The following is a 26,211-nucleotide window of genomic DNA, read 5'->3' as shown; positions in this document are numbered from 1 at the left end:
AGGCAGGTCAGACGTTTAAAGGTAAAGGCTCTGAAGGCTCTAATTCTCTTCCTCATTTACTCGCCTCATTGTTTACAAATAAGCTAATTTCCACAGTCAAGCCATAACATTTCCTCCTAATTTAGCAGTAAATACTATATAGTGAATACTATATAGTGAATACTATCTATTGAATCTACAAAATATTGAGCCCCAGTTCAGTTACCTCCCTAATCATTTCACCTTCCTTGTCATTGAGGTTAGATGTAGATGGTTATGGGCTTCCCACGTGGCACTAGTGGTAAAGAACCCGCCTACCAATGCAGGAGACGTAAGAAATACAGGTTCGATCCCTGGGTCAGGAAGACCCCCTGGAGGAGGGCATGGCAACCCACTCCAGTATTCTTGCCTGGAGAATCCTATGGACAGAAGAGCATGGCTGGCTGCAGTCCATAGGGTTGCACAGAGTCAGATACAACTGACTGTGACTGAGCACGGCACAGCATAGGTTGTTATAATAAGCAGTTCGTTTAGCCAGTAGTGTTTTTTGGGGGAAGGGCACATTGTGTGGCATACAGACCTTAGTTCCATGACCAGGGATCGAACTCATGCCCCCTGAAGTAGAAGTGTGAAGTCTTAACCACTGGACCACCAGGGAAGTTTCCCTAGCCAATAGTTTTTTTTTATGAAAATGAAGGAAAGGGAGATCAGAGAGGAGGGAGCAGACAGGAAGAGGAACAGAAACAGGTCTTAGTAAATGTGAACCATAATATGATCAATAGATGGCATAAGCCCTAGGGTGTTTTACTCTATATCTTCTCTCCTTGGTCATTCCGTTAGCCTCCTGGAGACAAGGCAAAACTGTATTTTCATGTTCTGCACTCTATATTAATTACTTTAAAAATCCTAGTTTTTTAAAGGACCTGGTATGTTGGAAAAGAAAGTGAAAAAACAGATTTGAGTGGAGTCATCAACCTTCCCCTCTGTGTCACCAGATGCCAGCACTTTCCAGAGGACTAGCTAGCTTAGCAGTGTCTGCTCCCCTGTAACTAGATGTCTGTCCTAATGGCCAGGGACTTTGATAGATTCATCCAGAAGAACTGGAGCCAACTTCATTTGCATCCGGACAAAATGTCTCCCGGCTCAGGTCAGCAAGGACTTTGAATGGGATGCCAGCAAACAGAGAACCCAAAGCTCATGATGAAAAGGTGTAGACCGAGGTGACCCTGGTGGTCTCTGGCTGAGAACCTTCAGGGAAAAATCTCTTCAGGTCCTGAATGGTCTCCTGTGGTCCAAACACCAAGAAAAATAACTTAAAGCAGAAAGTGAGAGATTGAGGGCTAAATTAGTTTAGATCTTTGTCCCCAAATGTAAAAGAAATGATTAGGAAATCCTAGTGTTGGTCTGAGGAAGTGGGTGGGATTGGTTGAGATGAAGTGGGGAGCCGGCAGCCGGGCTCAACCCGGAGCACAGAAAAGGGTCGGGACTCTATGTAATTAGCTCCACGAAAGAGGAAGCCCGAGCCAGCTCCCCAGCAGCCTGAGGCCACAGGGCCACACTCTCCAGCTGGCTGAGGTGCTGCCCCCACCCAGGCCCGCTGACGGAAGTGCCGTCTCTCTCCTGATAGGAGGAGGATGACCCAGCAGATCGGCAAGTGGCCAAGAGGAGCTCCCCACTGCCTTCTTCTCCTCTTAGCACGCGTGACAGTGTGGTATGCCCCCTGACCTCTCTTCCTTCCTCGTCTGGGACTAAGCCATGACTGGACATGACAATAAGGAACTCTTCCTTGCCTGAACCTGTAAGTACGCATTCCTCGTCAGCAGACACAGCGCCAAGGTAAAACTTACCTCAGGCTGGTGAGCTGGTCCCCCGCCATGAAGGATACACCACTGGTTCTTAAGGCATCCACCGAGAGAGTTTATTCAGACAAGACATCTGGGGGCGGGGGGGTTCCCACTTAGAGACATGATAAGCTCCTCATCTAGTTTTGTTTGACAGCCTCAGCAGACGACAGGCAAGATGTGCAGATTTTTCTTAGCCTACTTCCTCCTAAAATTTTGTCTGTGGTTAATCACACTCTGCAAGAGACAGTTTCATCCTGGAGGCTAACATTCTATGACTCCACCAAAGGTCCGGGACTTCTGAGCCTACCGTAACCAGACACAAGCCCAAAACCAAAACAGTGACACGTTAAGTGAGGGACTTGGTGAAGTCAGTTCAGCGCCAGGTTTGTTCCCCGCAGGTCCTAAGTCAAAACAGCCTGCCTGTCTTGGTCACAGTGCTTTAATTTCCATCCCCATCACCCTCCTTGATGCGACACCACTACAAGCATGTAAGTGGTGCGGTGCCCAGGGCAGAGGGTGGGCAGGGAGCAGGGACTGGGGGGTGTGGGCTGGCTCTGGACCTTGCTACTTCCTAGCTGACTGGCCTGGGGGCAACACCTGACCCTCTAAGAAATCCTTCCCCTCATTTCATCTTCTTCCCGGAGATAGGAACTCACCCTGCAGAGTGGTTTAAAAGAGAACAACTGGGGCTTTTCTGGTGGTTCCTCTGTTAAGGCTGTACTTCTGCTGCAGGGGGCATGGGTTCAATCCGTGGCCAGGAAACTAGGATCCCTTATGTCTCATGGCCAAAAAAGCAAGGTAAAAGGTGACAGCTAATGGACACCTAATGTCTGGATGGAAAGTAGATTCCTGATAAATGATGGCAGTGATTATTATTGTTGACTTTGTAAAAGGAATTAATCCACTCAAAGTACTCAGAATAGTATACTCAGGAAGTGTCCCTTATTATTTATTCTTGTGATCTAAGGAAACCCAGATGCCTTGTCACTTTGGGATCTGCATGCCTCACGGAAGTAATACTATGTATTTGGCTAACATGCCTGATTTCAGAAAAATTTTGACACGATTTAGCAGGTTAAATTCAGCCTATGAAAGGGAAGTGAAAGTGTATGATCTACATCTTAGAAACAGCAAAGACAGGAGGTCAGAGAATGGGCAGAGGAAGAAAAGAATATAGCTGGGAAGATAAATCAGGAAGCCACAGCAGGACTGCAGATCTGAGCTGAGGTCCAGGCTGTAGGGAGAGCAGGGGACTGACCCAAGGGTGGTTCAGCAGGTAGAATCTACTCTATTCTGGGTGGATGAAGGCAAGGGAGAAATCACAGATGACCTTGTAATTTCTGTCGTGGAGCAATTAAGTGAATGTTGGCTTCACTTACTGAAAAGAACAACACACTTGGGGAATAAGATCATTAGTTTAGAACTGATTTTAAATTGGATCCTTGCATAGTCTCCGAGTTTATTCAACCAGCAGCAAAGAGAGATTTCTTTCTTCTTAGCAATTTTTGTCATGTATTTTAAAACTACTCTGAGATTTAATTAGCTTCCATCACCAGGAATAAATGCATATATGGAATATAAACACAGAATCTTTTTCTTCTGATACCAATATACCAAGTGACTAAGTCCACAGTTATACAACAGTTAGAAATCATGACAAAGAAAACAGAATGTTGGCATATGACTCATAGGTTAAACTGGTGAACATCAGAGAAATAGGAGCAATTTGTAGTTCTCCGTTTTCATTTATTTAAATGTATTTCAGAGATTCAACAACAAAATGTGTTAAGGAAAGAAACCGCCTAAAGGAGAAAGAAAGGAAGGCAAGGAGAAGTAACCAGTAGTGTGATTTTTGTGAATGATAATTTGGGAAAATATTTAAAAGTCTACCATTTTACTGGTAGAGTGGAACAGTGATGCACAAGTGACATACGAAACAAATGATGCTGTTTGGGGCACTCTGTCTTACAAAGCAAATGTCTTTTGGAAGAGAGTCTAACCGGAAGCCACTTTTCACACTGCTATTTTCAGTCATTTTCATATGTCTTCATTAAGGTGTTTCAAATCCTTTTTCAGTGATAGAAGTGATGCCCTAACATAGGGCTGTAACCGCATTTCCAGCACTGAATTATAATCCTCTGCTTCTGTGTCTCTCCCTGACTGACAGGGAGCTCCTGAACAAGGAGCCTATATTTTACTCAACCTTGTACCCACTGGTGTCAGGCCCTGCAGCTGGCTCTGGAGGCGCTCATCGAGATTTATCAAAAAAAAAAAAGGAAAGGACGAGTAGCATGCATCAAAAACATTAAGCAATTTCTACCTTCCATAAGAAGACAATTTCATGGTCAGGAATTTTGCAGTTAACATTCAAATATCTAATATTTAAGATATTAGAGCTTGCCTCTATAAATGTGGTATGACCAAGTTTCAGATAGTTTTGAAAATAAATTACTGCATCCATAATCTTCCATGCACACAGATGAAGGGTGAGCATTTTGGTTTCAGCAAATAATGTTACCAGTCTTAGAATTAACATATAACACCACTTAAAAGCATGCATTAAAAAAATAAGTTTTATTTTATTGAAGTATAGTTGATTTAAAATATTATGCTAACTTTTGCTATACAAGTGATTTAGTTATACATATATATACATTCTTTTTTGTATTCTTTTCCAGTACAGTTTATCATAGAATATTGAATATAGTGCTATACAGTAGGATCTCCCTTTTTACCCATTCTATATATAATAGTTTGCATCTGCTAATCCCAAATTTCCAATCCATCCCTCCCCACAGCCCACCCTGATGCAACTGCAGATCTGCTCTCTATGTCTGTGAGTCTGTTTCTGTTTCACAGATAAGTTTGTCTGTGTCTTATTTTAGATTCCATATATAAGTGATACCGTATGGTGTTTGTCCTTGTCTTTCTGACTTCACTTAGTATGATAATCTCTAGGTCCACCCATGGTTCTGTAAATGACATTATTTCATCTTTTTTATGGCTGAGTGGTATTCCATTCTGTAGCTGTACCACATAGTCTATTTTTAATTTATTTTTTTATTGAAGGATAATTGCTTTACAGAGTTTTGTTGTTTTCTGTCAAACCTCAACATTAATCAGCCATAGGTATACATAGATCCCCTCCTTTATGAACCTCCCTCCCCGTCCCACCCCTCTAGGTTGATACAGAGCCCCTGTTTGAGTTTCCTGAGCCAGACAGCAAATTCCCGTTGGCTCTCTATTTTATATATGGCAATGTAAGTTTCCATGTTACTCTTCCCATACATGTCACCCTCTCCTCCCCTCTCCACATGTCCATAAGTCTATTCTCTATGTCTGTTTCTCCATTGCTGCCCTGTAAATAAATTCTTCAGAACCATTTTTCTAGATTCCATATATGTGTGTTAGAATACGATATTTATCTTTCTCTTTCTGACTCTCTTCACTCTATATAATAGGTTCTAGGCTCATCCACCTCATTAGAACTGACTCAAATGCATTCCTTTTGATGGCTGAGTAATATTCCATTGTGTATCTGTACCCCATCTTCTTTATCCATTCATCTGTCAGTGGACATTTAGGGCGGTTACATGTCTTGCCTATTGTGAATAGTGCTGCTGTGAACACTGGAGTGCATGTATCTTTTTAAATTATAGTTTTATCTGTATATATGCCCAGGAATGAGACTGTTGAATCATATGGTAGTGACTGCACCAGCTTACATTCCCAAAATACCCAGGTATTTTTAAACTGACAGTGTTGTGAATAGCCCCCTCCAATATGACAACTTGAAAAGTAAAAGGCATTTTAAAGAGAAAATTTTCAAACATAGATGATGATTGTGAAAGGTAAAAGAGGACTCTCTGCCAGCCTCTCTGGGTTAGAAAAAAAATGATGCTCCTAGCATTTTGCAGGTCTAAAATATAGCTTCTTTATTTGCATAGTTTATGCCAACATGGATTGTGGAAAGGAAATTTTGTTGTCACCAATAAATAGTTAAGTCAACTGACTTAAACATCTCAAAATGAGTGTCTTTGAGAGCTGGCCTGGGTTTGGACAAAACTGTGCTTTTACAGATATGGTGATCTGGTGAACTTTAGCGAAGTGGAAGTGGAATATTATTCAGCCTGTGAAAAGGAAACCCTGTCACCTACATCAACATGGATGAACCTTGGGGATGTTATATTAGGTGAAATAAGCCAGACACAAAATGACAAATACTGTGTGATTCCATTTCTATGAGGTGTCTGAAAGTGAAAGTGAGAGTCGCTTAGTCATATCCAACTCTTTGTAAACCCATGGACTGTACAGTCCATGGAATTCTCCAGGCCAGAATACTGGAGTGGGTAGCCCTTCCCTTCTCCAGGGGATCTTCCCAACCCAGGGATTGAACTGGAGTCTCCCTCATTGCAGGTGGACTCTTTACCAGCTGAGCCAGCAGGGAAGCCCAAGAATACTGGAGTGGGTTGCCTATCCCTTCTCCAGGGGATCATTCTGACCCAGGAATCGAACTAGGGTCTCCTACATTGCAGGCAGATTCTCTACCAGCTGAGCTACCTGGGAAGCCCATGAGGTGTCTATAGCAGCCAAATTCACAGAAACAGAAAAGTAGAATGGTGGTTCCCAGGGGCTGTGAAGAGCAGCAAAATGAAAGATATGGTTTAATGGATAGAGTTTTTCCGATCTGTAAGACGAAAAAGTTCTAGAGCTCTATTTCACAACAGTGTGAATATACTTTGCAGTACTGCATTGCAAATGGTTAAGGTGGTAACATGAGAGAGGGGGAGAGGGGGTGGGGGAAGGAGAAACACTAGATTCAGAAAACTAAGTTGGTAATCTTCTAATCAAGTTTAATACTATTTAAAGGTAAGGCATATTGCTAAATAATTCAAGATGCAATCCTCCTAGTGTATTAATTTATTCTTTGTGAAAAGGTTTATAACCTTTTATTTTTCCTGAAATTTATGGACCATGGCTCTGGGACTAGGGGACCAAGACTCAGGAGGCCAAGTCCTTGGTCCAAGCTCCATGGTTAGCCACTTAAAAATCTATTTTTATACTGCTAATTTATTAAGATAACTTAGTTATTATTTTGTATTACTAAAGCATGGATGTATGTATACTAATTCCTAGAATAAATTGAGCATAGACTAATTGCTAAGCACTCTGCTTAGCCCTTGGTCTATTCAATCTCCACAAGCAGAACTGGGCCAGAGAGGTTAGTAACTTTCCCAGAGTCACTCAGCTCACAGATTACAAACTTCAGACTCTGAACTCATTTCTTTGGCCTACAAAGGCCATGCTCTGAACTATGAAGCTACACTGGAGCAGAATAGAGAAATTGCATAAAACAAAAATTCTAAAGGTTTGCAGAAAAGTTAAAGCAATCCTGACAGAATGAGGTCTTTATAAATTCTATTCCTTTCTCATCCTGGTGAAACCGCCAATTGGGCTCTTGTCAACCTGTAAGCTCCCAAACTCTAGCAACTCTGGCCTTGCTCCTCTATAATGCAAAAGCTTGCATGTACTGAATTAGTGCAGAATTTAGTTCAGTTACTAAATTCAACTCATGAGAAGTTTTGATCCAGTCTCAAAATTCTTAACATACTCTGAGAAGACTTTGTGCCCCCAAAGAAACAAATTATTCAGATGTGCTTGAAAGCGCTAAATGCCAATGATTTGAAGAGAAATGATCAAAAATGTATACTGTTTCAAATCATACAAGTGAAGAAAACACATAGAGTTGTGGTTTGCCAAATTTGGTCCTCTTTTTTAAGGTAGCCAGTCACTGATTTGTACACAGACACACGCCATGCCAGCTGGCTGAAATAAGTGCATTTATAAGTAAGTATTTAGTGGGCTGATTTCTAGCCCATTTGAAACACTCTGTTCCAATAAGATAAGAAAAATAAGTGCTCCTTAAAATAGAAAATGTAGATAAAATGATAATGGCTCATCTAGAGATAAGTCTAAATTAATCTGCAGCCAGACCTATTAAAAATTGTTACTATTAAAGAAAGATCATTTCTGCCATTATATTCAGAATATTTTTCACTAAATTATAATATTGGGCTTTTGTGATTTTGCTTTTAAATTATGGTTTAAAACAAATTATAAATTTGTAATGACACATTAACATAAACAGAAACTGAAAGGCAAAACTCCAATTTGACTAAATATTATTTTTGCCTACTCTGTACCTGCACCCATGTGGCTGAAACAGACTAGAGAAAACCAAACACCCCTGTTGAGCATGGACTGTAGCCCTCCAGGTTCCTCTGTCCATGGGATTTACCAGTCCATGGGATTTACCAGGAGTGGGTTGCCATTTCCTTCTCCCGGGGATCTTCCTGATCCAGGGATTGAACCTGTCTGTGTCTCCTACTTTGCAGGTGGATTCTTTACTGTCTGAGCCACTCAAGGAAGTCCATTCAAGTAAGGGCTCCTAGCTTTGAGTGGGCCCCCATACTATGGAGTAGATAGCCTCCTCATCCCCCAGATGACTATTTCATACTGGAGTCATACTGTCTTCTCCATCCACAATGCAGAAGAGCCCAGTTTGATTCCTGGGTTGGGAAGATCCGCTGGAGAAGGGAAAGGCTACCTACTCCAGTATTCTGGCCGGGAGAATTCCAAGGCCTGTATAGTCCATGGGTTTGCAAAGAGTCGTGAATGACTTTGACTTCACTTTCACTTCTCCATCCTCAGACCTCTAATACCACCCTCCCCAGGTTCACTCTCAGTTGGTGACCTGGCCCCTGCTGCCTAGTTCCCTGAGAAAAGAGCAGTCAGGAAAACCCCTACCCGCTGGCGCCTTCACCACATCCTGGGTCTTTCCTGGCATTTCTTTGGTTGAATGTCCACCGTCCTATCCAAGGCCAACCTCTCCACCTGGGCCCTAGAGACCAGTCCTTTCACCAACTCAAGGGAATGGCTCCAGAATTCTCTCCCATTCCTCCTGCAGCATCTTTTCCCCCGTCTATGGAATCATTCCTGTAAGTGTACAAACACGCTACTGTTGTTCCCATCTTAAAAGAAACAAAATCTCTCATCCCCCACTTCCCCTCATCTTTAGTTTCCCTTTACTTATAGTTTAACTCCTCCAGGGTGGTACTGCTACTAATTCTCTCATTCTCTTAACCACTCTAATCAGCAGCTGTCCCCAACACTGTCTAGGTCACCCAATGTCCTGCCAATGGTCAAACATTCCATTTGACTTATCACCTATCTCTGACTGAGACCATCCTTCCTCCCTTGAAACACTTTTTCCTCTTGGCTTCCAGGACCTCATACTTTCTTCTTACTGCCACTGACTCTTCCTTCTCAGGCCCTTTCCAGGTTCCTTCTCCTCTTCCTGACCTCCCAGGAATTCTCAGACCTCTTTTCTTCTGTAGCTTCACCATCTCCATTGGAGACGGCATCCAAACCCAAACCAAACTGTTCTCTCTAGACTAGTCCTCTCTGCCCAGTGCCAAATCCCCACCCCACATCTGACTTTAGATGTGTACAAGGAATCTCAAAGGGAACAAGCCATCCACCCTCCCCCCCCCCCCAAACCTGTTTCTCCCAGAGCTTCTCCATCTCAGTAACTTCATCCCTCTTGTGCTCAGGCCAAGAGGCATGGAGCTAGCTTTGTATTCCCCCCCTTCTCTCACACCCCATCCGCTCTCCGCAAATCCTGTCACCTCTGCCTTCACAATATATCCAGAATCTGATCCTTTCTCATTCCTTGGCTAATGTCACTCTGGTTTAAGCCTCAACTCCTGCATTACTTGGTAACTTCCTTAATTGGTCTTCCTGCTTTCCCTCACATCCCAGTCTCATTAAGATGGGTGTTAATTTTCTGCTCAAGCCCCTTGCGATGGCTTTCAAATAACAAGCCCAGGTCCTTTCAATGACTCATAATCTGCCCCCCTCCCTGACTTTTTTTGCCCCACAACATAGCTTATGTGACCTTAGTTCTCCAGGATCCCACCAGGAACGGAGCCCAAGCCCTCCCTCGCACCCACAGCATGAAAGCACGGAGTCCTAACTAACCACCGGACCACCAGGGAATTCCCATCTGTGAGGTATAGTTCGGGCCAAGGCAGAAAAGGAGACCCTCAACGGAGGTAGGTTACCTTTATTCAGGCAAGGAGGGGCAACAGTCGGCCTAAGGACCAGGCTGAGTGTGAAAGGGATCAGGGAGGCTTCATATTTAAAGGGATGTTTGTGGAAGCGATAAGGGAAATGTTAGGCAGGCAGGACTTTTTCCGTAACCTTTAGTTGAGACATTTGTAGTTGAACAAGGGGTGGGAGGTTTTAGGCAGGGGGTGGTAAGTCCCCTGGGCAGGAGGCGATAAGTTCCGGGGCAGTTTTGTTTTCCCCGAAGTTAGATGATTCAGCAAGGGCCTTTGAGACCGTTGTTTTCTTTCCTAGGCCCAAGGACCCCATCACCACCTGCCTCTCTTTCTTCTCAGTGTGAAGAGAGTCCATCTCCTGTATGTTCCTCCCTTGTTCTCTCCAGCCCAGTCACATTCACTTGCTTATTGTTCTCTCCGCTTGGAGCTTCCTCCCACCAGATTTCCACCAGGTTTGCTCCAACCTCCCATCCCCACCCTCAACTTCTCAAGGCAGCCTCCTCCAGACCAAGGTTGTTTACTTCCATTGCAAGGTTCTTAGCAGGATCTCCATAACAAAAGACAAATTAACAAGAGAAAAGTTACAAATTAGCCTTTCTAAGGAAATGAAGACCAAAAGGGAGGATTGCTGATGTTCCCTCACTGGGTCAATTTGACTCTTTGAGACCCCAAGGACTGCAGCCTGCCAGGCTTCCCTGTCATTCACTATCTCCCAGAGTTTGTTTGAACTCACATCCACAGAATAGGCCTGAATGTTTTCAAACTGGATTTGAAGATCAATAGGACAAAGGGCAGTGAACTGAGGGAACTTAGCCAGCCCTGTTTATTGGAATTCCTCGGGGTCCCTTTGTCTTCAGAGATAAGGATGCTGTGTATGTGTAGGACGCTCAGTCATGTCCAACTCTTTGATCCCTTGGACTGTAGCCCCCAGGCTCCTCTGTCTGTGGAATTCTCCGGGCAAGAATACTGAAGTGGATGGCCATTCCCTTCCACAGGGGATCTTCCCAGGGATCTGCATTGCAGGCAGATTGTTTCCCACCTGAGCTATCAGGGAGGTCCAAGGATGCTCCTTTCTTAAATGGAGAGGGCTTCTCCCACACAGGGTCTTAAGACTTGCTTCAGGGTGGGGTGGGGAGGGGTGGGGGTGGTGGTCAGAGTCTTTCCAGTACCTGCCGTTTCTCACATTCTTTCGCTTAAAATATTTAACATGTCAAGGTGCTGCATTCTAGGGTAGAGTGTCATGAACCCCGTCACCACCCTATTTAAAATTCCAACCCACAGTCCTTACTTTTGCCCCATCCAGCAATCATGTTCCTATTCTCTTTTATCTAACATATTATTTCACTTGCTCTTTAGTTGCCTGCCTCCCCCAACACAAAGATCAACTCTATAAGGGCAAGGTATTTTGGGGTTTTTTTCCCCCCATGTATTATTCACAGTGATTTCTCCCCAGCAGTTTGTACAGTGCCTACCACAATTATTTTGAATGAATGAGTGAAAGAAAGACTGAATAAAATGAGCCGTGGCTAATGACATAGATATATTTTACTATCCACGGCAGTGTACCTGGTACTTGGATCTATTTTCTCATTAAACCCATGCCTCTTTGTAGTGGTTGTTATTATTATCTGTATTTCACAGATGAGAAAATTGCAGAGTCACAGAGGAGTTAAGTGACTCCCAAAGTGAAAGAATCAAGTTTCAAACCCAAGTCTGTTTGGCCCCAAAGTCAGACATCTGGCAGTTCACTTTATTTCATAGTATCATCGCTCTGGCTTCAGTCCTCTCCATCAAAAGACATGCAATTACCACATCACAAATCAAGATCAAGGTTTCTGAGTGGTCCCCAGATGGGATATCAGGACCAAACCCAAGAGGACAGTAGCCCACCTCTTTTTATAGGCTGTTGTGAATCTCGAGTTTTCTATGGCATTTCAAACATCTGAGTGCTTGCAACAATCTATGATTTACCAGATTTTTTGCATTTTACCATCGGTTCTAAGTGGCGTTTGTATTTTTTTCCAGAGCCTTTAATAAAAATGGAAGTTGACTCTTGCAAAAGAAAGAATAAAATATTTCAGAGAGATATAGAATATCTGCATAGAATATTTCTGGTAGAACAGACAAGAAGGTGTGACAGTATTGTTTCTAGAAAGAAGAGCAAGGGATTAGGGAACAAGGAAGGGAGGAAAAATTACTTCTCACTCATACACTTTTGAACTTTTGCACGCTGTGCATTAAGTAGCTTCTAGAAACAAGCAAAATGATGTAAGGATGACGATGAGGACAGTATGCCCTGTCTGACTTCCCCCCCAGAGGGCCATGAAGATGACCGCCTGCGGTCAGGTGTGCTCTATCCTGTGCTGATCCATCAAGGTGATTTATGTCATTTCAGCTCTCCCAGCGCCTCAGTTTCACCATCTGCAAAGTGAAGATAATGAGAGCTTGCCTTACTTTGTAAACCAGGATTTATTGTGAGATAGCACATTTTAAGTGTAAAACATTATACATGCATAGTTCTCATTATCTTTTAGGAAAAAGCTGGGTGAGAAAGCCAGCTCACTGAGCTACAGAACGTGAAATGGGGCCAGAACAGCAATTGTAACTCTCTCCATATATCATAATAAGTTCTTGGAAGAAAGAAAATCTGTGGGAAATAATCTGTTGCTTGGTCTCAAAAAAATTCATTTTGAATTTAAAGAGTGCAAGTGAGATTAGCATTTGCATTATTACAGCTCCTCTGTTCTCTGGTCTTAGGATGATTATGTGAATTTTAGTCATCCTCTAAATTGTTCTTTTATTCTCACCATGTACACACTAGCTGGAATTTAGAGAACTGGAAAGATCTGCAACTCATTTACAGAATTGCTAGACTCAAAATAATGGCAAGTTTTCAAAGTTATATCACAGATTACTCTGAATTTTAAAATACTAAAGTTAGATTTGGAACTCATTTGTAGAATAGCTAGAATCAAATAATGGCACATTTTCAAAGTGATGTCATAAGCCACTCTGAAGTTTAAAATACAAAAGTTATCAGGTGGGTTCTAGATACAGCCCTGCCTTGAGACACAATAATGATTCTAATTCATGGTAAAAGTGTGAAATAATTTGATTTGTGGCTATAGAAAACAGGATAAAAACAAAGTGTAATGTGTGAGATTAATTTTTAAGCCATACATTGAGCAGTCAGTGAAGTGAAGTAGTATTTTTCAAGAAAAGATAAATGCATCACTTAATAGGCCAATTTACCTGAAACATAGAATTTAAAAAATCTAGGGATGAAGGACATTATTTCAGCACTATTTTGGAATCTGTTACTCTTGTTCTTTAGGTATCTTACACCATTTAAAGCAATGGAGAGATACCTTTTCCTAAAGTGTTTGACATATAAGGTTCGCTATTGGGAGAAAACTTCTAAAACTTCATTTCCTCTTTTTTGTTTTCTTTTTTCTGATTTATTTCTTCCTTCTCTTTCCTCTTGGCATCTGTAGGAGAAGTGATATTCCTCCTCTTCCAAGTCAGATCCTTCCCAAACAAAACAAAGCTCTGAGCTTATCTAATCAATCAGAGAACCACTTCCCATTTCCCTTTCCTGTCACCTGCTGGTTTCCAGTGAGGCAGGAGAGGAGGCTTTGCCTTTTTGTGTTTACCAGAGGCCTGTGGCTGAGACCCCTTGCTTTCTGCAGCTCCAGAATGGTCTATCCTTCCACCCACAGGAGGTGGGAGGAGCAAGGGAAGTGATTTGAAAGTGGCTTGTAAACTCTTTAATGCCCCCAGACAAAAATTCAGGATTCTGACTTTAAAAAATTAATTAGAAAAGGGACCAGTCTTCCTCTCATCATTTCTCATATCTCTCTTCTCACTTCCGCTTCCAGTCCCCTCACTGTCTTTCCCCCTTTCCCCTTCTAATAGCTTTCCCAGCTGTGAACAAACCACACAAATAAGGGTGATAAGAACCCAGAGTTTGAATTGTTAAAATGAAACAAAGCAAGAGTCAATAGACATTGCACCCAAATTACTTAGAAATGTGAAATGAAAGCAAGCTAAGAGCCAAATTTCAGGAAGAAGCTCTAGTTTGATTTACTTATCAGTTTGTTTCCGTATTTGCCCAGTTCTTAAAGCTTCTGTCATTAGTCTTCCACTTCCTAACGCAAGAAAGTGCTGATCTGTGTCATTTGCTCCAGATGCCACTGGAAATGGCCTCCTCTCCCCAGCCGCTGGCTCACAAACAGAGCAGCCCCCAGAGGTGAATTTATCTGCCTTGCAGCCCAGACTCTGGGCTCTCCAACCTGACACTTCAGCCTCCAGCCGAAAAAGGAGTCTCTCTAGGGAAAAGATCTAGGACCAACTGAGAAGCACATTTCTAAATCACCAGTTACTTTAATCAGTAAGTACTTTCAGTTTTCCCATTTTATTTTAAGCATTACTATTTCACATTTCTGACCAGCCTTTCTTAGGATCCTCATTTTGGGGGCACTTAATGTATTGGAAGGAATCTCCATCCTAGTCTACTCCGCCCCACCTCCACTTAACTGAAGAGTCCTAAAGAGACAACTATTATTATTGTAATATTGTCTAATAAGGGTGCGTGACTGATAAGCTACTAAATCTCTAAAAGCATACAGTGCAAGGAAACAGTGAGCTGTGACCTGGAGAAAAGAGACGAGGCTTCTATTGTCTGTGTAATCTTGTATGTTGTGGTTGACCACAAAGGCTTGGCATCAGTTATGACTCCTAGCTCTGCTTTTTATAAAATGGATGACCTTGGGCAGATGACTCAATCTTCTAATTTTTGAATGTGTAAAATGGAGAAAATGAAGTACCAATTTTATCCAGGTCTTAAGAGGAATAAATAGAGGAGACAAAACACTGAGCATACACTGTTGAGAGGGTACTAAACAATGTCACTAAATAATAAGTTAAGTTTTTAAGTAATAAAACTTCCTATCACTGGACAGTTTCTGTAACTGCTAAGTCCCATCCCCCAAATATGCTGAGATGACTCAGAATAACATTTAACATCCATGGAGTTTACAGAGCATTTCATTTCCACAATTAACCCTGAGATAGGCAGTGCCGTTGGATTAGTTTTGTTACTGAGGGATAAGGGATAAGCTCTGCTGAACACACAGTGGGAGCAAACTCTTAGGCCCAAACTCAGCTCTGAAGGGAGGGAAGCAGGACGTGGGAAAGGCCTGGTGTGGTGGCGGGTTCAGTTCCCTTGGCCCTCTCCCCTGCTGCACCTGGTCCCTCCTCTTGTTCCCAGCCTTGGGCTTGAAACCTAGGGAAATCCCACGCAGAGCAGTGGGAACCCAGAGCTTCTACCAAATAATGTTGGTAGGAAGCAGACAGAATCTGGCTCTTAGAATGCCATTTTCCCATTCAAAACCTTTGTTCCCCATAGAAACCTAGTATCTGAACATGAGATAATACTGTTAAAAAATAATACCAACAGCAATAATAAAATAATATCATTTTAAAAGCTCTTCTGGACAATCTCCCTAGGGGAACACAGGGGCCATTTCTCCTATTTCAAGCTTAAACACACAGAGGTAAAGTCAGCACTGGTGGTGGCAGAAACCTTTGGCCTGCTGACTCAGACCAGTGCTCTCATCGTTGGTTAAATGGGCTTCTGTGGCCCTTCCTGGAGACAGAATTTTCAATATCCAACCTGTTCATCAGTTGAAAGTAATTTAGTCATTATTAGCAACCCACCCCCACCCCCACCCTTTACAATCATGGAAACTTCTTACTCAACCATTGAATCTAGAGTAGTTATAATCTAGAGTAGTCAATGTAAGTATAGAAACATCTTAAACACAAATGTAGCTTTAGTGCGGCCCTGACTTTCCCACCAACTCACTCAGAGGAATTGCTAACTCTAAGTGGTAAAAAACAACTAGGTTGACTTCATACTTGTCCTGTTTTCACAAAGAAAAATTAAAGCTGTGCACCCAGCATTGCTTTGTTTTGTTTATCAACAGAGAATAAAAAAGGAAAACTACATGCAACTTTTTTTTTTAGATAAAATTATTTTTTCCTCTTGATTTCACTAAATAGGTATAGAAAGTGAAAGTGAAACTGAAGTCGCTCAGTCGTCCGCCTCTTTGTGACCCCATGGACTGTAGCCTACCAGGCTCCTCAGTCCATGGAGTTTTCCAGGCAAGAGTACTGGAGTGGGCTGCCATTTCCTTTTCCAGGGGATCTTCCCAACCCAGGGATGGAACCCAGGTCTCCCGCACTGCAGGCAGACGCTTTACCATCTGAGCCAAGCAAAACAAAATCTTATGCTTATCTAATCAAGCAGAAGATTCACTGTCCATAAGGGATGAGTGCTGTCTCTTCTCAGCAGCTGTACAACCTTGGATGATTGACATAACTTCTCCAAGCCTCAGTTTACTCACCTGTAAAATGGGTATAATAGTTCCTTCTTCACTAGGTCGTGAGTATAGAAGAGGCCTTGCACAGGGTAAATGCTCAGTGGGTAATAACCATATTCTGCCTCAGACACTGGTCCATGAAGGGTACAAGGATAGGTGAGACCCATTGCTGCCCCCCAGGACTAGGATGTACTGGAGTAGAAGGACATATGGACAGTTAATTATACAATAAGGCAGAAAGTCACTCAAGTCATGTTCGACTCTTTGCAACCCCATGGACTGTAGCCTGCCAGGCTCCTCTATCCATGGAATTCCCCTGGCAAGAATACTGTAGTGGGTAGCCGTTCCCTTCTCCAAGGGTCTTCCTAACCCAGAGATCGATCCCTGGTCTCCTGCATTGTAGTCAGATTCTTTACCATCTGAACCACCAGGGAAGTCAGAACCAAGGGCTAAACAGAGATGTCTGTCAGAGGAAGGGGGGAATTTTTCTCTCTGGGACTAAAGAAGGCTCTCAGACAGAACTGTATTTTAAACTGGGTCTTAAAGAAGGAACAGAATTTCAGGAGAGGAAGGGGTTAGGGAACACAATGCTGAGTCACAGAGCAAGCAGGGAACAGGTAAGAAAAAGCCCTCTGGGTATACATGAGCTCTGTAATTCATCCACAAGCTCTGGAGAGATGCACAGAAGGAAGGATCATCTCCTAGGTTAAAAAACAAAGTCTATAAATGCAAACTATTGTAGTTAGGCTAGTGTATCATATGAAAATGAAGATATGAAATTGAGAAATATGAGAAAACATGTATAAAATAAAATCTCTCCTATTTTGAAAAGTTTCAAAGTAAGACACACTTCCTTAAGGATTATCAGAAATCTATGGAAAGTAGAATAGTTAGCCGTAAAATCTAAAAGAGGTGAAACTGCTCAGTTTCATAAAATATATAGCAACATTCTCATTCCTATTTTCTAAAATTACATCTTTTTTTTCCTCCTTTTAATTGCCAAGAAACTGTTGAGCTGATCCATATCCAAGTTGTCACTCACTGAAGGATTTTAATGTTTTAGGAATGGTGGAAATGGCCACAGTCATGAAAAATAAAAATGACTTGACCCAAGCATTTTAGAGGCAGAGTTTATTTCCACCAAATTATCCCCAGTCAATGTTAAGCATAAATTATATAGCAGTTCTCTGAAAGTGCACAGAAAAATAGACCACCGTCATTCCCATGGATGATCGGTATTTACCTTTGGAAAGATTGTTCAAAGGTCACAGGAGCCTTCTCTGAGGAATTCAGCCACAGTTTGATGGGAGGATAGTGGTATCCAGAGAATTTACCAGTGATAAAAGGCCCACACAGACTAAGTCACCTCTTGCTCCTCCCCTGCCCCACCCCCCTCTAGGAAATCTCACCTGAACTCACCTTATTCTACTCGCTAGAATGTCAGGAACTCAGGACAAGTTTGAGATAGATAAATTTATTCATTTAAAAATATGGTAGACCTTATGCAAAGGCCTTCACATGTGTTCATTTAACCCTCGACTCTAAAAGAAGTCCATTGTAGTAGTCCTGTTTAGGTAAGATTTCTTAAGTGCAGAGAGATTACATTATCGCCCCAGGGTCTCAGAGGCTAATGGAGTGGAGCAGAGTTTAAACCCAGGGGGCTGACTCAAGGGCCCACCTTCTCAGCCTCTGTGCTTTAAGGCCCCAATTCGGAGTCATCTGCATACAAATAGTAAGTGATACGGGGACCGTCTCGTCTGTTTCCATCCCAACTAGGACTTTTAGGAGAAGGGTGGCGATTAACAACTAGGCTGGAGAAACAGAGGTAAACCAGAACTGTGGGGACAAAGGGGGCTTTCTGTTCACCTTACGGGTGGACGCTGAGAGCGTGGATGAATTTACCGAGGGAAAGAATGCTGAAGAAAAGAAGGAGGGAGCCAGTGAGTGGGCCTTGAGAAAGACCGACCTTTGGGGATCGCCAGAGAAAGAGAAACTCACAAACGATATACTGGGGGAGGTGAGACGGGCGGCCACGGTGTCAGACTCGGGCAGGGTCACAGAGGGGAATCTTCCGCAGTGCCCCAGCCCCGGGGAACTAGGAAGGCTATAGATGTGATAAGGCCCAAGAAGCAGCCGCTGAAAGGAACAAGGAAATCGTTGGGGATCTGCTGACAAACGTTTCTTCGCTTTGGTGGAGCTGGAAGCCAAATTTCAAGTAAACGGAGGAGTGAGTGGGAGGTGAGGACCCAGACAGCCAGTTCAAACAACTTTGTAAAAAGTGGCCTTGAAGGGGAAACAAAAGATAGGACCGTCCTGGAGGTGGAGTCAAAGAAGTTTCCTTTCTTTTTTAAAGCGAGAAACTAGACTATGTTTAAGGTTTAAAGAAAGGAGCCAGCCCAGGGAGAGGGAAGAAAACGTGGAATGCATAATTCTCCCCTCTCTGAGGGACCTCCTGGAGCAAAGTGCCCGAGGATGTAGGAGACCGGCTGAGTTGAGGGATCGCCTTCACACCGGAGGAGGTACCCCTTGGTCCCTGCAGGAGGGAGGAAGGGGGCTGTGGGTTTGAAGTGTGAGGGAGGGAGCCAGCGCCAGCTGCCCTCAGAGGTTTAGAGTTCTCCCCAGGGGAGGAGGTGTGCTAAGGGTTGAAAGGTGCCTAATGCAAGACTGGTATTGTCCTAGGCCCTTGATGGACGCTGACGTGGATCTTTCATCTTCACTATTATGGAGTGAAGTGGGGGGCTATTACCCCGGTTTGACAACAGAAAAAAATTGTGGCGCAGGGGTGGGGGGGGATGGGGTGGGGGAGGGGGAAGCCATCCCAGAGCACACAGCCGTTCAAGGCCAGAGTCCACTTCTGACTTTGTCCTCTCCTGGAAGTGAAAGCGGGATCACTGGCTTTCAGTATCTCTCATTCCTGTTCAAGGACTAATCGGTAGAGAATTAGCAAATGTGGTTTAAATAATGGTTCGAGACCAGAATGTGGAAGTTTGTCAATGGCTGTACATGATTGAAACCACATTTTGTTTATTTGAATTGCTTTGATTTTTTTTGCTCTGATTTTTTTTTTTCCACTTTTAGACTAGTCTTTGGTAAAACACAAGTTTTGTGGGTTTTGTTTGTTTGTTGCTTTTTGTTTGTTGAATGGGGCTCTTTGAATAAAGTCTCCATAGTTTATTTCTTGCTTTTATAGAAGTTACCTGCCTATCAGGTACTATGAACCTAATAGTGAGGATTTTATGCATAAAGGATGTTTCCTGCATTTCTTTGTATAGTCCATAGAAAATTTTTTATATTAGACTACTACTATGCGAAAAATATGGTGCCTTAAGGATTTTTAAACTTGGCAATTTTCAAACTCTTCAAATGTGTGCAATTCTTCTGTTGATATTTTATTACAAAAAATCACAAATTAAGTTTGTGGCCCAATGAACACGGTATGGATTCAAGTTTGGATGTGTCCACAGAGATTCTTGCCTCCACAAGGAGAATTTAATGGTTACGTGGAGCCCAGTTTGAAGATCATTAGTCTAAATTCAATTTTCCATTTATACCATAAGTTTCTGAGATTTTGGCTGTGGTATATAACTAATAGCCAAGTGAGAAATATGGGTCATATGACATGTGTTGGGATGGGGCAGAGGAGCCATGAGGGTTGTTGGAGGATGTGAGCCAAACTTACAGAATGACAGTTTCACAGACCAAGGTATACGAAGTGTTTTCTATATTTTTTTCTGAATTAATGAACTGCAGAGCTAAGGCCTATATTGGACATGAGGTTGGTGGGGGTGGCCAAACTTACAGAATGACAGCTTCACAGACCAAGGTATACAAAGTGTTTTATGTATTTTTTCTGAATTAATGAACTGCAGAGCTAAGGCCTATATTGGACATGAGGTTGGTGGGGGTGGGGCATTAAAATCGGTCTTTCCAATGGTTACTATTTGGAAAACAACTTTCTGTTGTTTTATTTATCATAGTATTTCACAGTACTTTCATGTATCTTTAAAAATTTCACCTAAAACCACTTTTTAAAATAATAGGACTGCATGATTTCCATTTTCATGTTTATAGAGGAGTGACTTGCCCCAAATCAAAAGGTCAGTCTCTTGAGAAATCCCTGTCCTCAGAAGAGAAGTTTGAATCTTTTGCTTTTCTCTTTTCTTTGAAAACTTGACATGATACCAATTTAATTTTTGACAACATTAAATTCCACTTAGAAAACTAAACAAATATCAAGAACTGGTATGCTATACTGGTGAGTTCACGAAAAATAATTTTATTTGCACCATCTGTTCTATTAACATTTAAGGGAATCTTGGATAGTTCAAACATAGATTTGATCACCAAAAATGCAGTTAGGAGGAAATGATCTATTTAATATGCCTAGTACAATGTTGCATTAAGATGGTTGGTCATGTGCAAGAAACTTCTGAACTAGGTAAAGTACTTCTACAACTAATCAAGACAGCATCCTAATTGTTAGTGATTACCTCTGTGATTTAAGACTTCTTCGTAGGGTCTCTGGAGTAACTGGCCTATATAGCTTTGCCACTGTTCCTGTTACCAAAAATCAATAAGAAAAGAAAAAAGACTAACCTAATTTCTACAACACACTGATTAATAAAAAACCAAATGCTGTGTGTTCGGTTTGTGATAGTTATAAAGCAATAGTCAATGATTTATAAATGATGGTTTATGAAGCCATTAAAAATTAATTATCCCTGAACAGAAATCTAAGCAAGATGCCTCAAAATAATTTATTGTAGCATCAATAGTAGCCATTAATAATGTATATTTCTGTCAGAGCATTAGCCAAAGCCCAAATTTTACTTTGAAAACAGAAAAACATGGAACTACTTACAATTAAAATTTGAGGAATGATCATAAAACTTTTAAAAATCGATTTTAATTTGAGGTTGGACTCACAGATTGCACTGATCATCCATTTATCTCCTCCTCCCTCCTCCTTGACTCTTCATCCCAGCTTTGATATTTCATTTATATGCATCAGTTCTAACTGATATTTTTATGTGTCCACTCTCTTACCCATCCTCTTGAAAGAGACTGCCTTTTTATATCTACTCCTTGCACCTAGCATTATATCTAGTTCTCAATAAATTCCTTAATGACGAGTCAATTAATCTATAAAATAGCTATTAAGTTTTTGCAAGTTTGAAGCAAAGAAAAACCCTTAGGCCAAAAAAATCACTGAACTGATCGTTTTCAAATCTCTTTTTTGTTTCATTTTTATAAATCAAAGGAGTTTTGAAAATGAAACTTGCCAACTTTTTTTTTTTAGACCAGAGAAGATTCGGCTCTCCAAATTATTCTTCATTCACCCCACCCCCGAAAAAATTACTTCGTTTTTGTTAGGTTTTGTTTTTAATGCTTGACATCTTAGTTTAAATGATTTTTTTCCCACGGTCCTTAGGAGGTCTGATTTGTTAATCCTGTTACAGTTGTGACAGGAAGTTTATCAAGAATTTCATGAATTTCCTTTCAGTTTCAGCTTCTAACTGGAATGTTTCTTCCCAGTCACTTCCTCCTCCCTTCTTTCTTACAGTCCAATCTGCATGTTACATTGCAGAAGAACAGCTGGACATTTTTGCTTGATTTTGGCTCTAAGCCCTTGTAACAGTATCTGGGTAGGTTAGGTTCACTGGTCAGCATGTAAGGCAGCCAAAATTTCTCAAATACTGTGAGGCTCTGAAATCTGTGGAAATTTGGTTATTCTAGAACCCAGGTCTTTTAATTTTTGCAGGTCTCTTGCTTGAGATCATATCTATATCTATTGAATTGGCCAAAAAGTTCCTTCAGGTTTATCCACAATAGCCTTGGAAAACCCGAAGGAACTTTTTGATCAACCCAACATCTATATCCTCACTTGCAGCCCCCCAACCCCTAAGATCACATGGATCATCTCCCCTGAGCAGGCAGATAAATACAATTACCTGTTGCTGCTGCTACTGTTGAGTCACTGAGTTGTGTCCGACTCTTTGTGAGTCCGTGGCTTGTAGCCCGCCAGGTTCCTCTGTCCATGGGATTTCCCAGGCAGGAATACTAGAGTGGGTTGCCATTCCCTTCTTCACGGGATCTTCCCAACCCAGGAATTGAACCTGAGTCCCCTGCATTGGCAGGCGGATTCTTTACCACTAAGTCACCTGGGAAGCCCAAAGGATTTCCTGTCTATGAAACACTCTTCTTCCATCTCGCCCTCAAATATCTCCCTGACCTCAGCATGAGCTTTTGGATTGAGACTGCAGGGGGTTCAGCTCTAAGGGCTATCTCCCACAGGGACGGTTTGCCATCAGTAGCTTTAAATCTTCTCTGGTGGGCTTCCTGGTGGCTCAGATGATAAAGAATCCACCCACAATGCAGGAAACTTGGGTTCAGTTCCTGGGTTGGGAAGATCCCCTGGAGAAGAGAACAGCTACCCACTCCAGTATTCTGGTCTGGAGAATTCCATGGACAGAGAAACTTGGCAAGCTACAGTCCCTGAGGTCAAAAAGAGTTGGACACAGCTGAGTGACTTCACTTCACGTCCATCACTTGAAGATCCTTCTTATCTCACAAATCGGGTAACATTTGCAAAGTATTTGGCATCCGTATCTGTTCAAATAACATTAGTTTTGTTTTATTCTAAATCTCACTTGTCATTTGATCTTTACAGCACGAATAGTGTAACCCTCATTTACAGATGATTATCTGAGTGTTCTTGAACTTGCTTTACAAATAGTAACTCATATCCACCCTATTTATCAAGACATTGGTTCTAACCACTTCTTCAGATCAATTCTCTGAAGTGGGTGCTAAAAGTCCCATTTTACAGATGAGGAAAATCACAGATGAAAAGCATTGTTCTTCACAAATATACTTAAGTGCCTCCATTCTCCACAACTTTTTAAGCAGTGAATTTGACTCACATCCATGAGTTCAAGTCCAGGGCACTTCACACTCAGAAGGAATGTATTGGGCCATGTAAATACAGTATCGCTGAAGGAGACAGCACTCGGTTGTCACATCTGCCACCCTAGGGGAGGGAATTCTAATGGAAAGGAATGGTGTCCTGTACCCTAGGGGACTAGGACAGAGTATGACCAGAGTCCAACCCAGAGAGGGCACATAGAACTGGGGTAGCGTTTTGTTGATGTCACTCAGTCGTGTCCAGCTCTTTGCAGCCCTATGGACTGCAGCATGCCAGGCTTCCCTGTCCTTCACCATCTCCCAGAGTTTGTTCAAACTCATGCTCATTGAGTCGGTGATGCCAGCCAGCCATCTCATCCTCCATCACCCCCTTCTCTTCCTGCCCTCAATCTTTGCCAGCATCAGCATCCTTTCCAATGAGTTGGCTCTTCACATCAGGTGGCCAAAGTATTGGAGCTTCAGTTTCAGCATCAGTCATTCCAGTGTATATTCAGGGTTGATTTCCTTTAGGATTGACTGGTTTGATCTTCTTGCTGTCCAAGGGACTCTCAAGAGCCTCCTCCAACACCACAATTCGAAAACATCAATTCTTCAGTGCTCCGCCTTCTTTATGGTCCAACTTTCACATCTGTACACAACTACTGGAAAAACTATAGTTTTGACTATACAGACCTTTGTTGGCAAAGTGATGTCTCTGCTTTTTAATATGCTATCTAGGTTTGTCATAGCTTTTCTTCCAGAGAGCAAGCACGGGAACCCTGAAAACACTGGGAAAAGATTTCACTTTACACTTTGGAGACTTGGGTCTAGGATAGAAGAGTCCTGTTTGCAAAGATCCCTAAAAGTCCACTGCACCTGTTCATTCTGTTTTCATGGCACTTGAAGGTAGCCGACCTAGAGCCTCTGGCCGCCTCCCGTCCTGGCTCAGGGGGCCTTGGGTCTGCTCCTCCAGATGCTCTGACACACCCCCTCTTGCACATTTCCTTTGTACTCCAACCCTTCTCTGATGATTTCTTCTCTCTCGACTCTCTTCCTCACTGCACACTTGAATCCCAGGGAGCACAGAGGACCAGCCCTGCCTGGCCTAGAAGGTGAAACTGGGGTGTCTGCTACACGAAGGACTGTCATTGTACGCGAGAGGACCCTGGCACCAGAGAGGGCAGGGACTAGCCCAGGGTCACAGAGCCAGTCAAAGACAGATACAGATACAAAGGTTCCTCCTGACTGCCCACCTTCAGTGCTCCGTTCTGCCTGCATCTCACTCTGCCTTGGCAGACCTCCAGACCCACATCCTGACCCGGACATGAACAGACACCCTGGCACACTTGTGCACAGACATGATTCCTTATCGTCCCAGCAGCCCAGCTCTGTTTACAAACCAGTTTCACATCCTTTGTTTATCTGTCTATGGGCTTCCCTGGTGGCTCAGATGGTAAAGAATCTGCCTGCTAATGCAGGAGACCTGCGTTTGACCCCTGGGGCAGGAAGGTCCCCAGGAGAAGGAAATGGCAACCAACTCCAGTATTCTTGCCTGGAGAGGAGCCTGGCAGGCTACAGTCCATGGGGTTGCAAGAATCAGACATGACTGAGCGACTAACACTGTAGCATTCTCAACTTTGTATTACAGTTATCAGTGAATATATCTGATCTGCTCCTGAAAGGCAAGACCAGGTTTTACACATCTTTATATCGCCCATGTGGAGCATTTGTTATTCTTGTGTCCAGCTGTTTGCGACTCCGTGGACTGGAGCCAGGGAAGGCAATGGCAACCCACTCCAGTACTCTTGCCTGGAAAATCCCATGGACGGAGGAGCCTGGTAGGCTGCTGTCCATGGGGTTGCGAAGAGTTGGACACGACTGAGTGACTTCACTTTCACTTTTCACTTTCACGCATTGGAGAAGGAAATGGCAGTCCACTCCAGTGTTTTTGCCTGGAGAATCCCAGGGACGTCGGAGCCTGGTGGGCTGCCGTCTATGGGGTCGCACAGAGTCGGACATGACTGAAGCGACTTAGCAGCAGCAGCAGGACTGGAGCCTACCAGGTTCCTCTGTCCAAGGGATTTCTCAGGCAGGAATACTAGAGTGGGTTGCCATTTCCTTCTCCGGGGGATCTTCCCTATCCAGGGATGGAACCCATGTCTCCTGCTTGGTGGGCGGATTCTTTACCTCTGAGCCACCAGGAAAGCCCCATGTGGAGCATTTAGTGAGTGCTTAGTAAGTGTGAGCTGGATGAAAAAAAAAGTGAATATAAACTAGAGAATATGCCTGAGCCCCAGTGGGATTTGGAGTTTAATTATGTTTAATTTTGTTGTACCACAAAGAGCAAAATCCTGGTTTTAAGCTTTTTATTTGATAGCAAATGTTTTTGAATGAAGATTCAAGTAAGGCAGTATTTGTAACTGTTCTTGGGGGAACACTTTTGTATTCTACCCATCTTCATGTTCTTATTTTTGGGCTCATACTCATTTAAAACCATGAGTATAGCTTTTAAAAACCAAATGTGTAATTTATTAATAGCTGTCCACCACACCTATTAAAATTTTTTTCTAATGCATGATAGCCTACAACTATCAAGCCACAGCAGATTTTAACAGCTTCTTTGTAAGTGTGTGAAGGGCATGCCATGTTCCTCCCCATGTGACACTTAGTAGTATTTTAATGTGTTTCCACCTTTTATTCATTAGTGGATATGGCTGTAAATGGCAGCTTGAAATAAACTCAATCTGAAGTTCTGAAGACAAGTTTCACAACTTTTAACAGCTTATTCAGTGTTCTGGGGAAGAAAACTTTTTCTCTATACTCTTAGGGTTAGTATCTGGGGCCCTGTGAATAAAATTACCGTAGATCAACAGAAAAGGCATACAGTTTTTTAATTAATATCTATGTGCACAACAATTCACAGAAAAGGAATGGAACTCAAAGTTTTAACTAGTTAGACTTGGGCTTTTTAACTAGTTA

General features: G+C 42.6%; 1 protein-coding gene across 10 annotated transcripts in view; it reads left to right on the top strand.

Moving 5' to 3' along the window:
• The window catches only part of PCED1B (PC-esterase domain containing 1B), a 160,246-nt gene that overhangs the window by 124,805 nt on the left and 9,230 nt on the right, over positions 1-26,211 (top strand). For 3 of the 10 annotated variants that reach the window (XR_009690515.1, XM_061129280.1, XM_061129272.1), the window contains one exon: positions 1,607-1,777. Coding sequence is in view for 3 of the 10 variants with exons in the window: in XM_061129280.1 (XP_060985263.1) it covers positions 1,745-1,777 (33 nt within the window). In the remaining 7 variants the exon portion in view is untranslated. The other 7 variants (XR_009690514.1, XR_009690513.1, XM_061129296.1 and 4 more) reach the window with 6 other exon arrangements.

The sequence above is a fragment of the Dama dama genome, chromosome 3, assembly GCF_033118175.1.
Source record: "Dama dama isolate Ldn47 chromosome 3, ASM3311817v1, whole genome shotgun sequence".
Classification (NCBI taxonomy): domain Eukaryota; kingdom Metazoa; phylum Chordata; class Mammalia; order Artiodactyla; family Cervidae; genus Dama; species Dama dama.
This window is presented reverse-complemented; position numbering and strand designations above follow the sequence as displayed.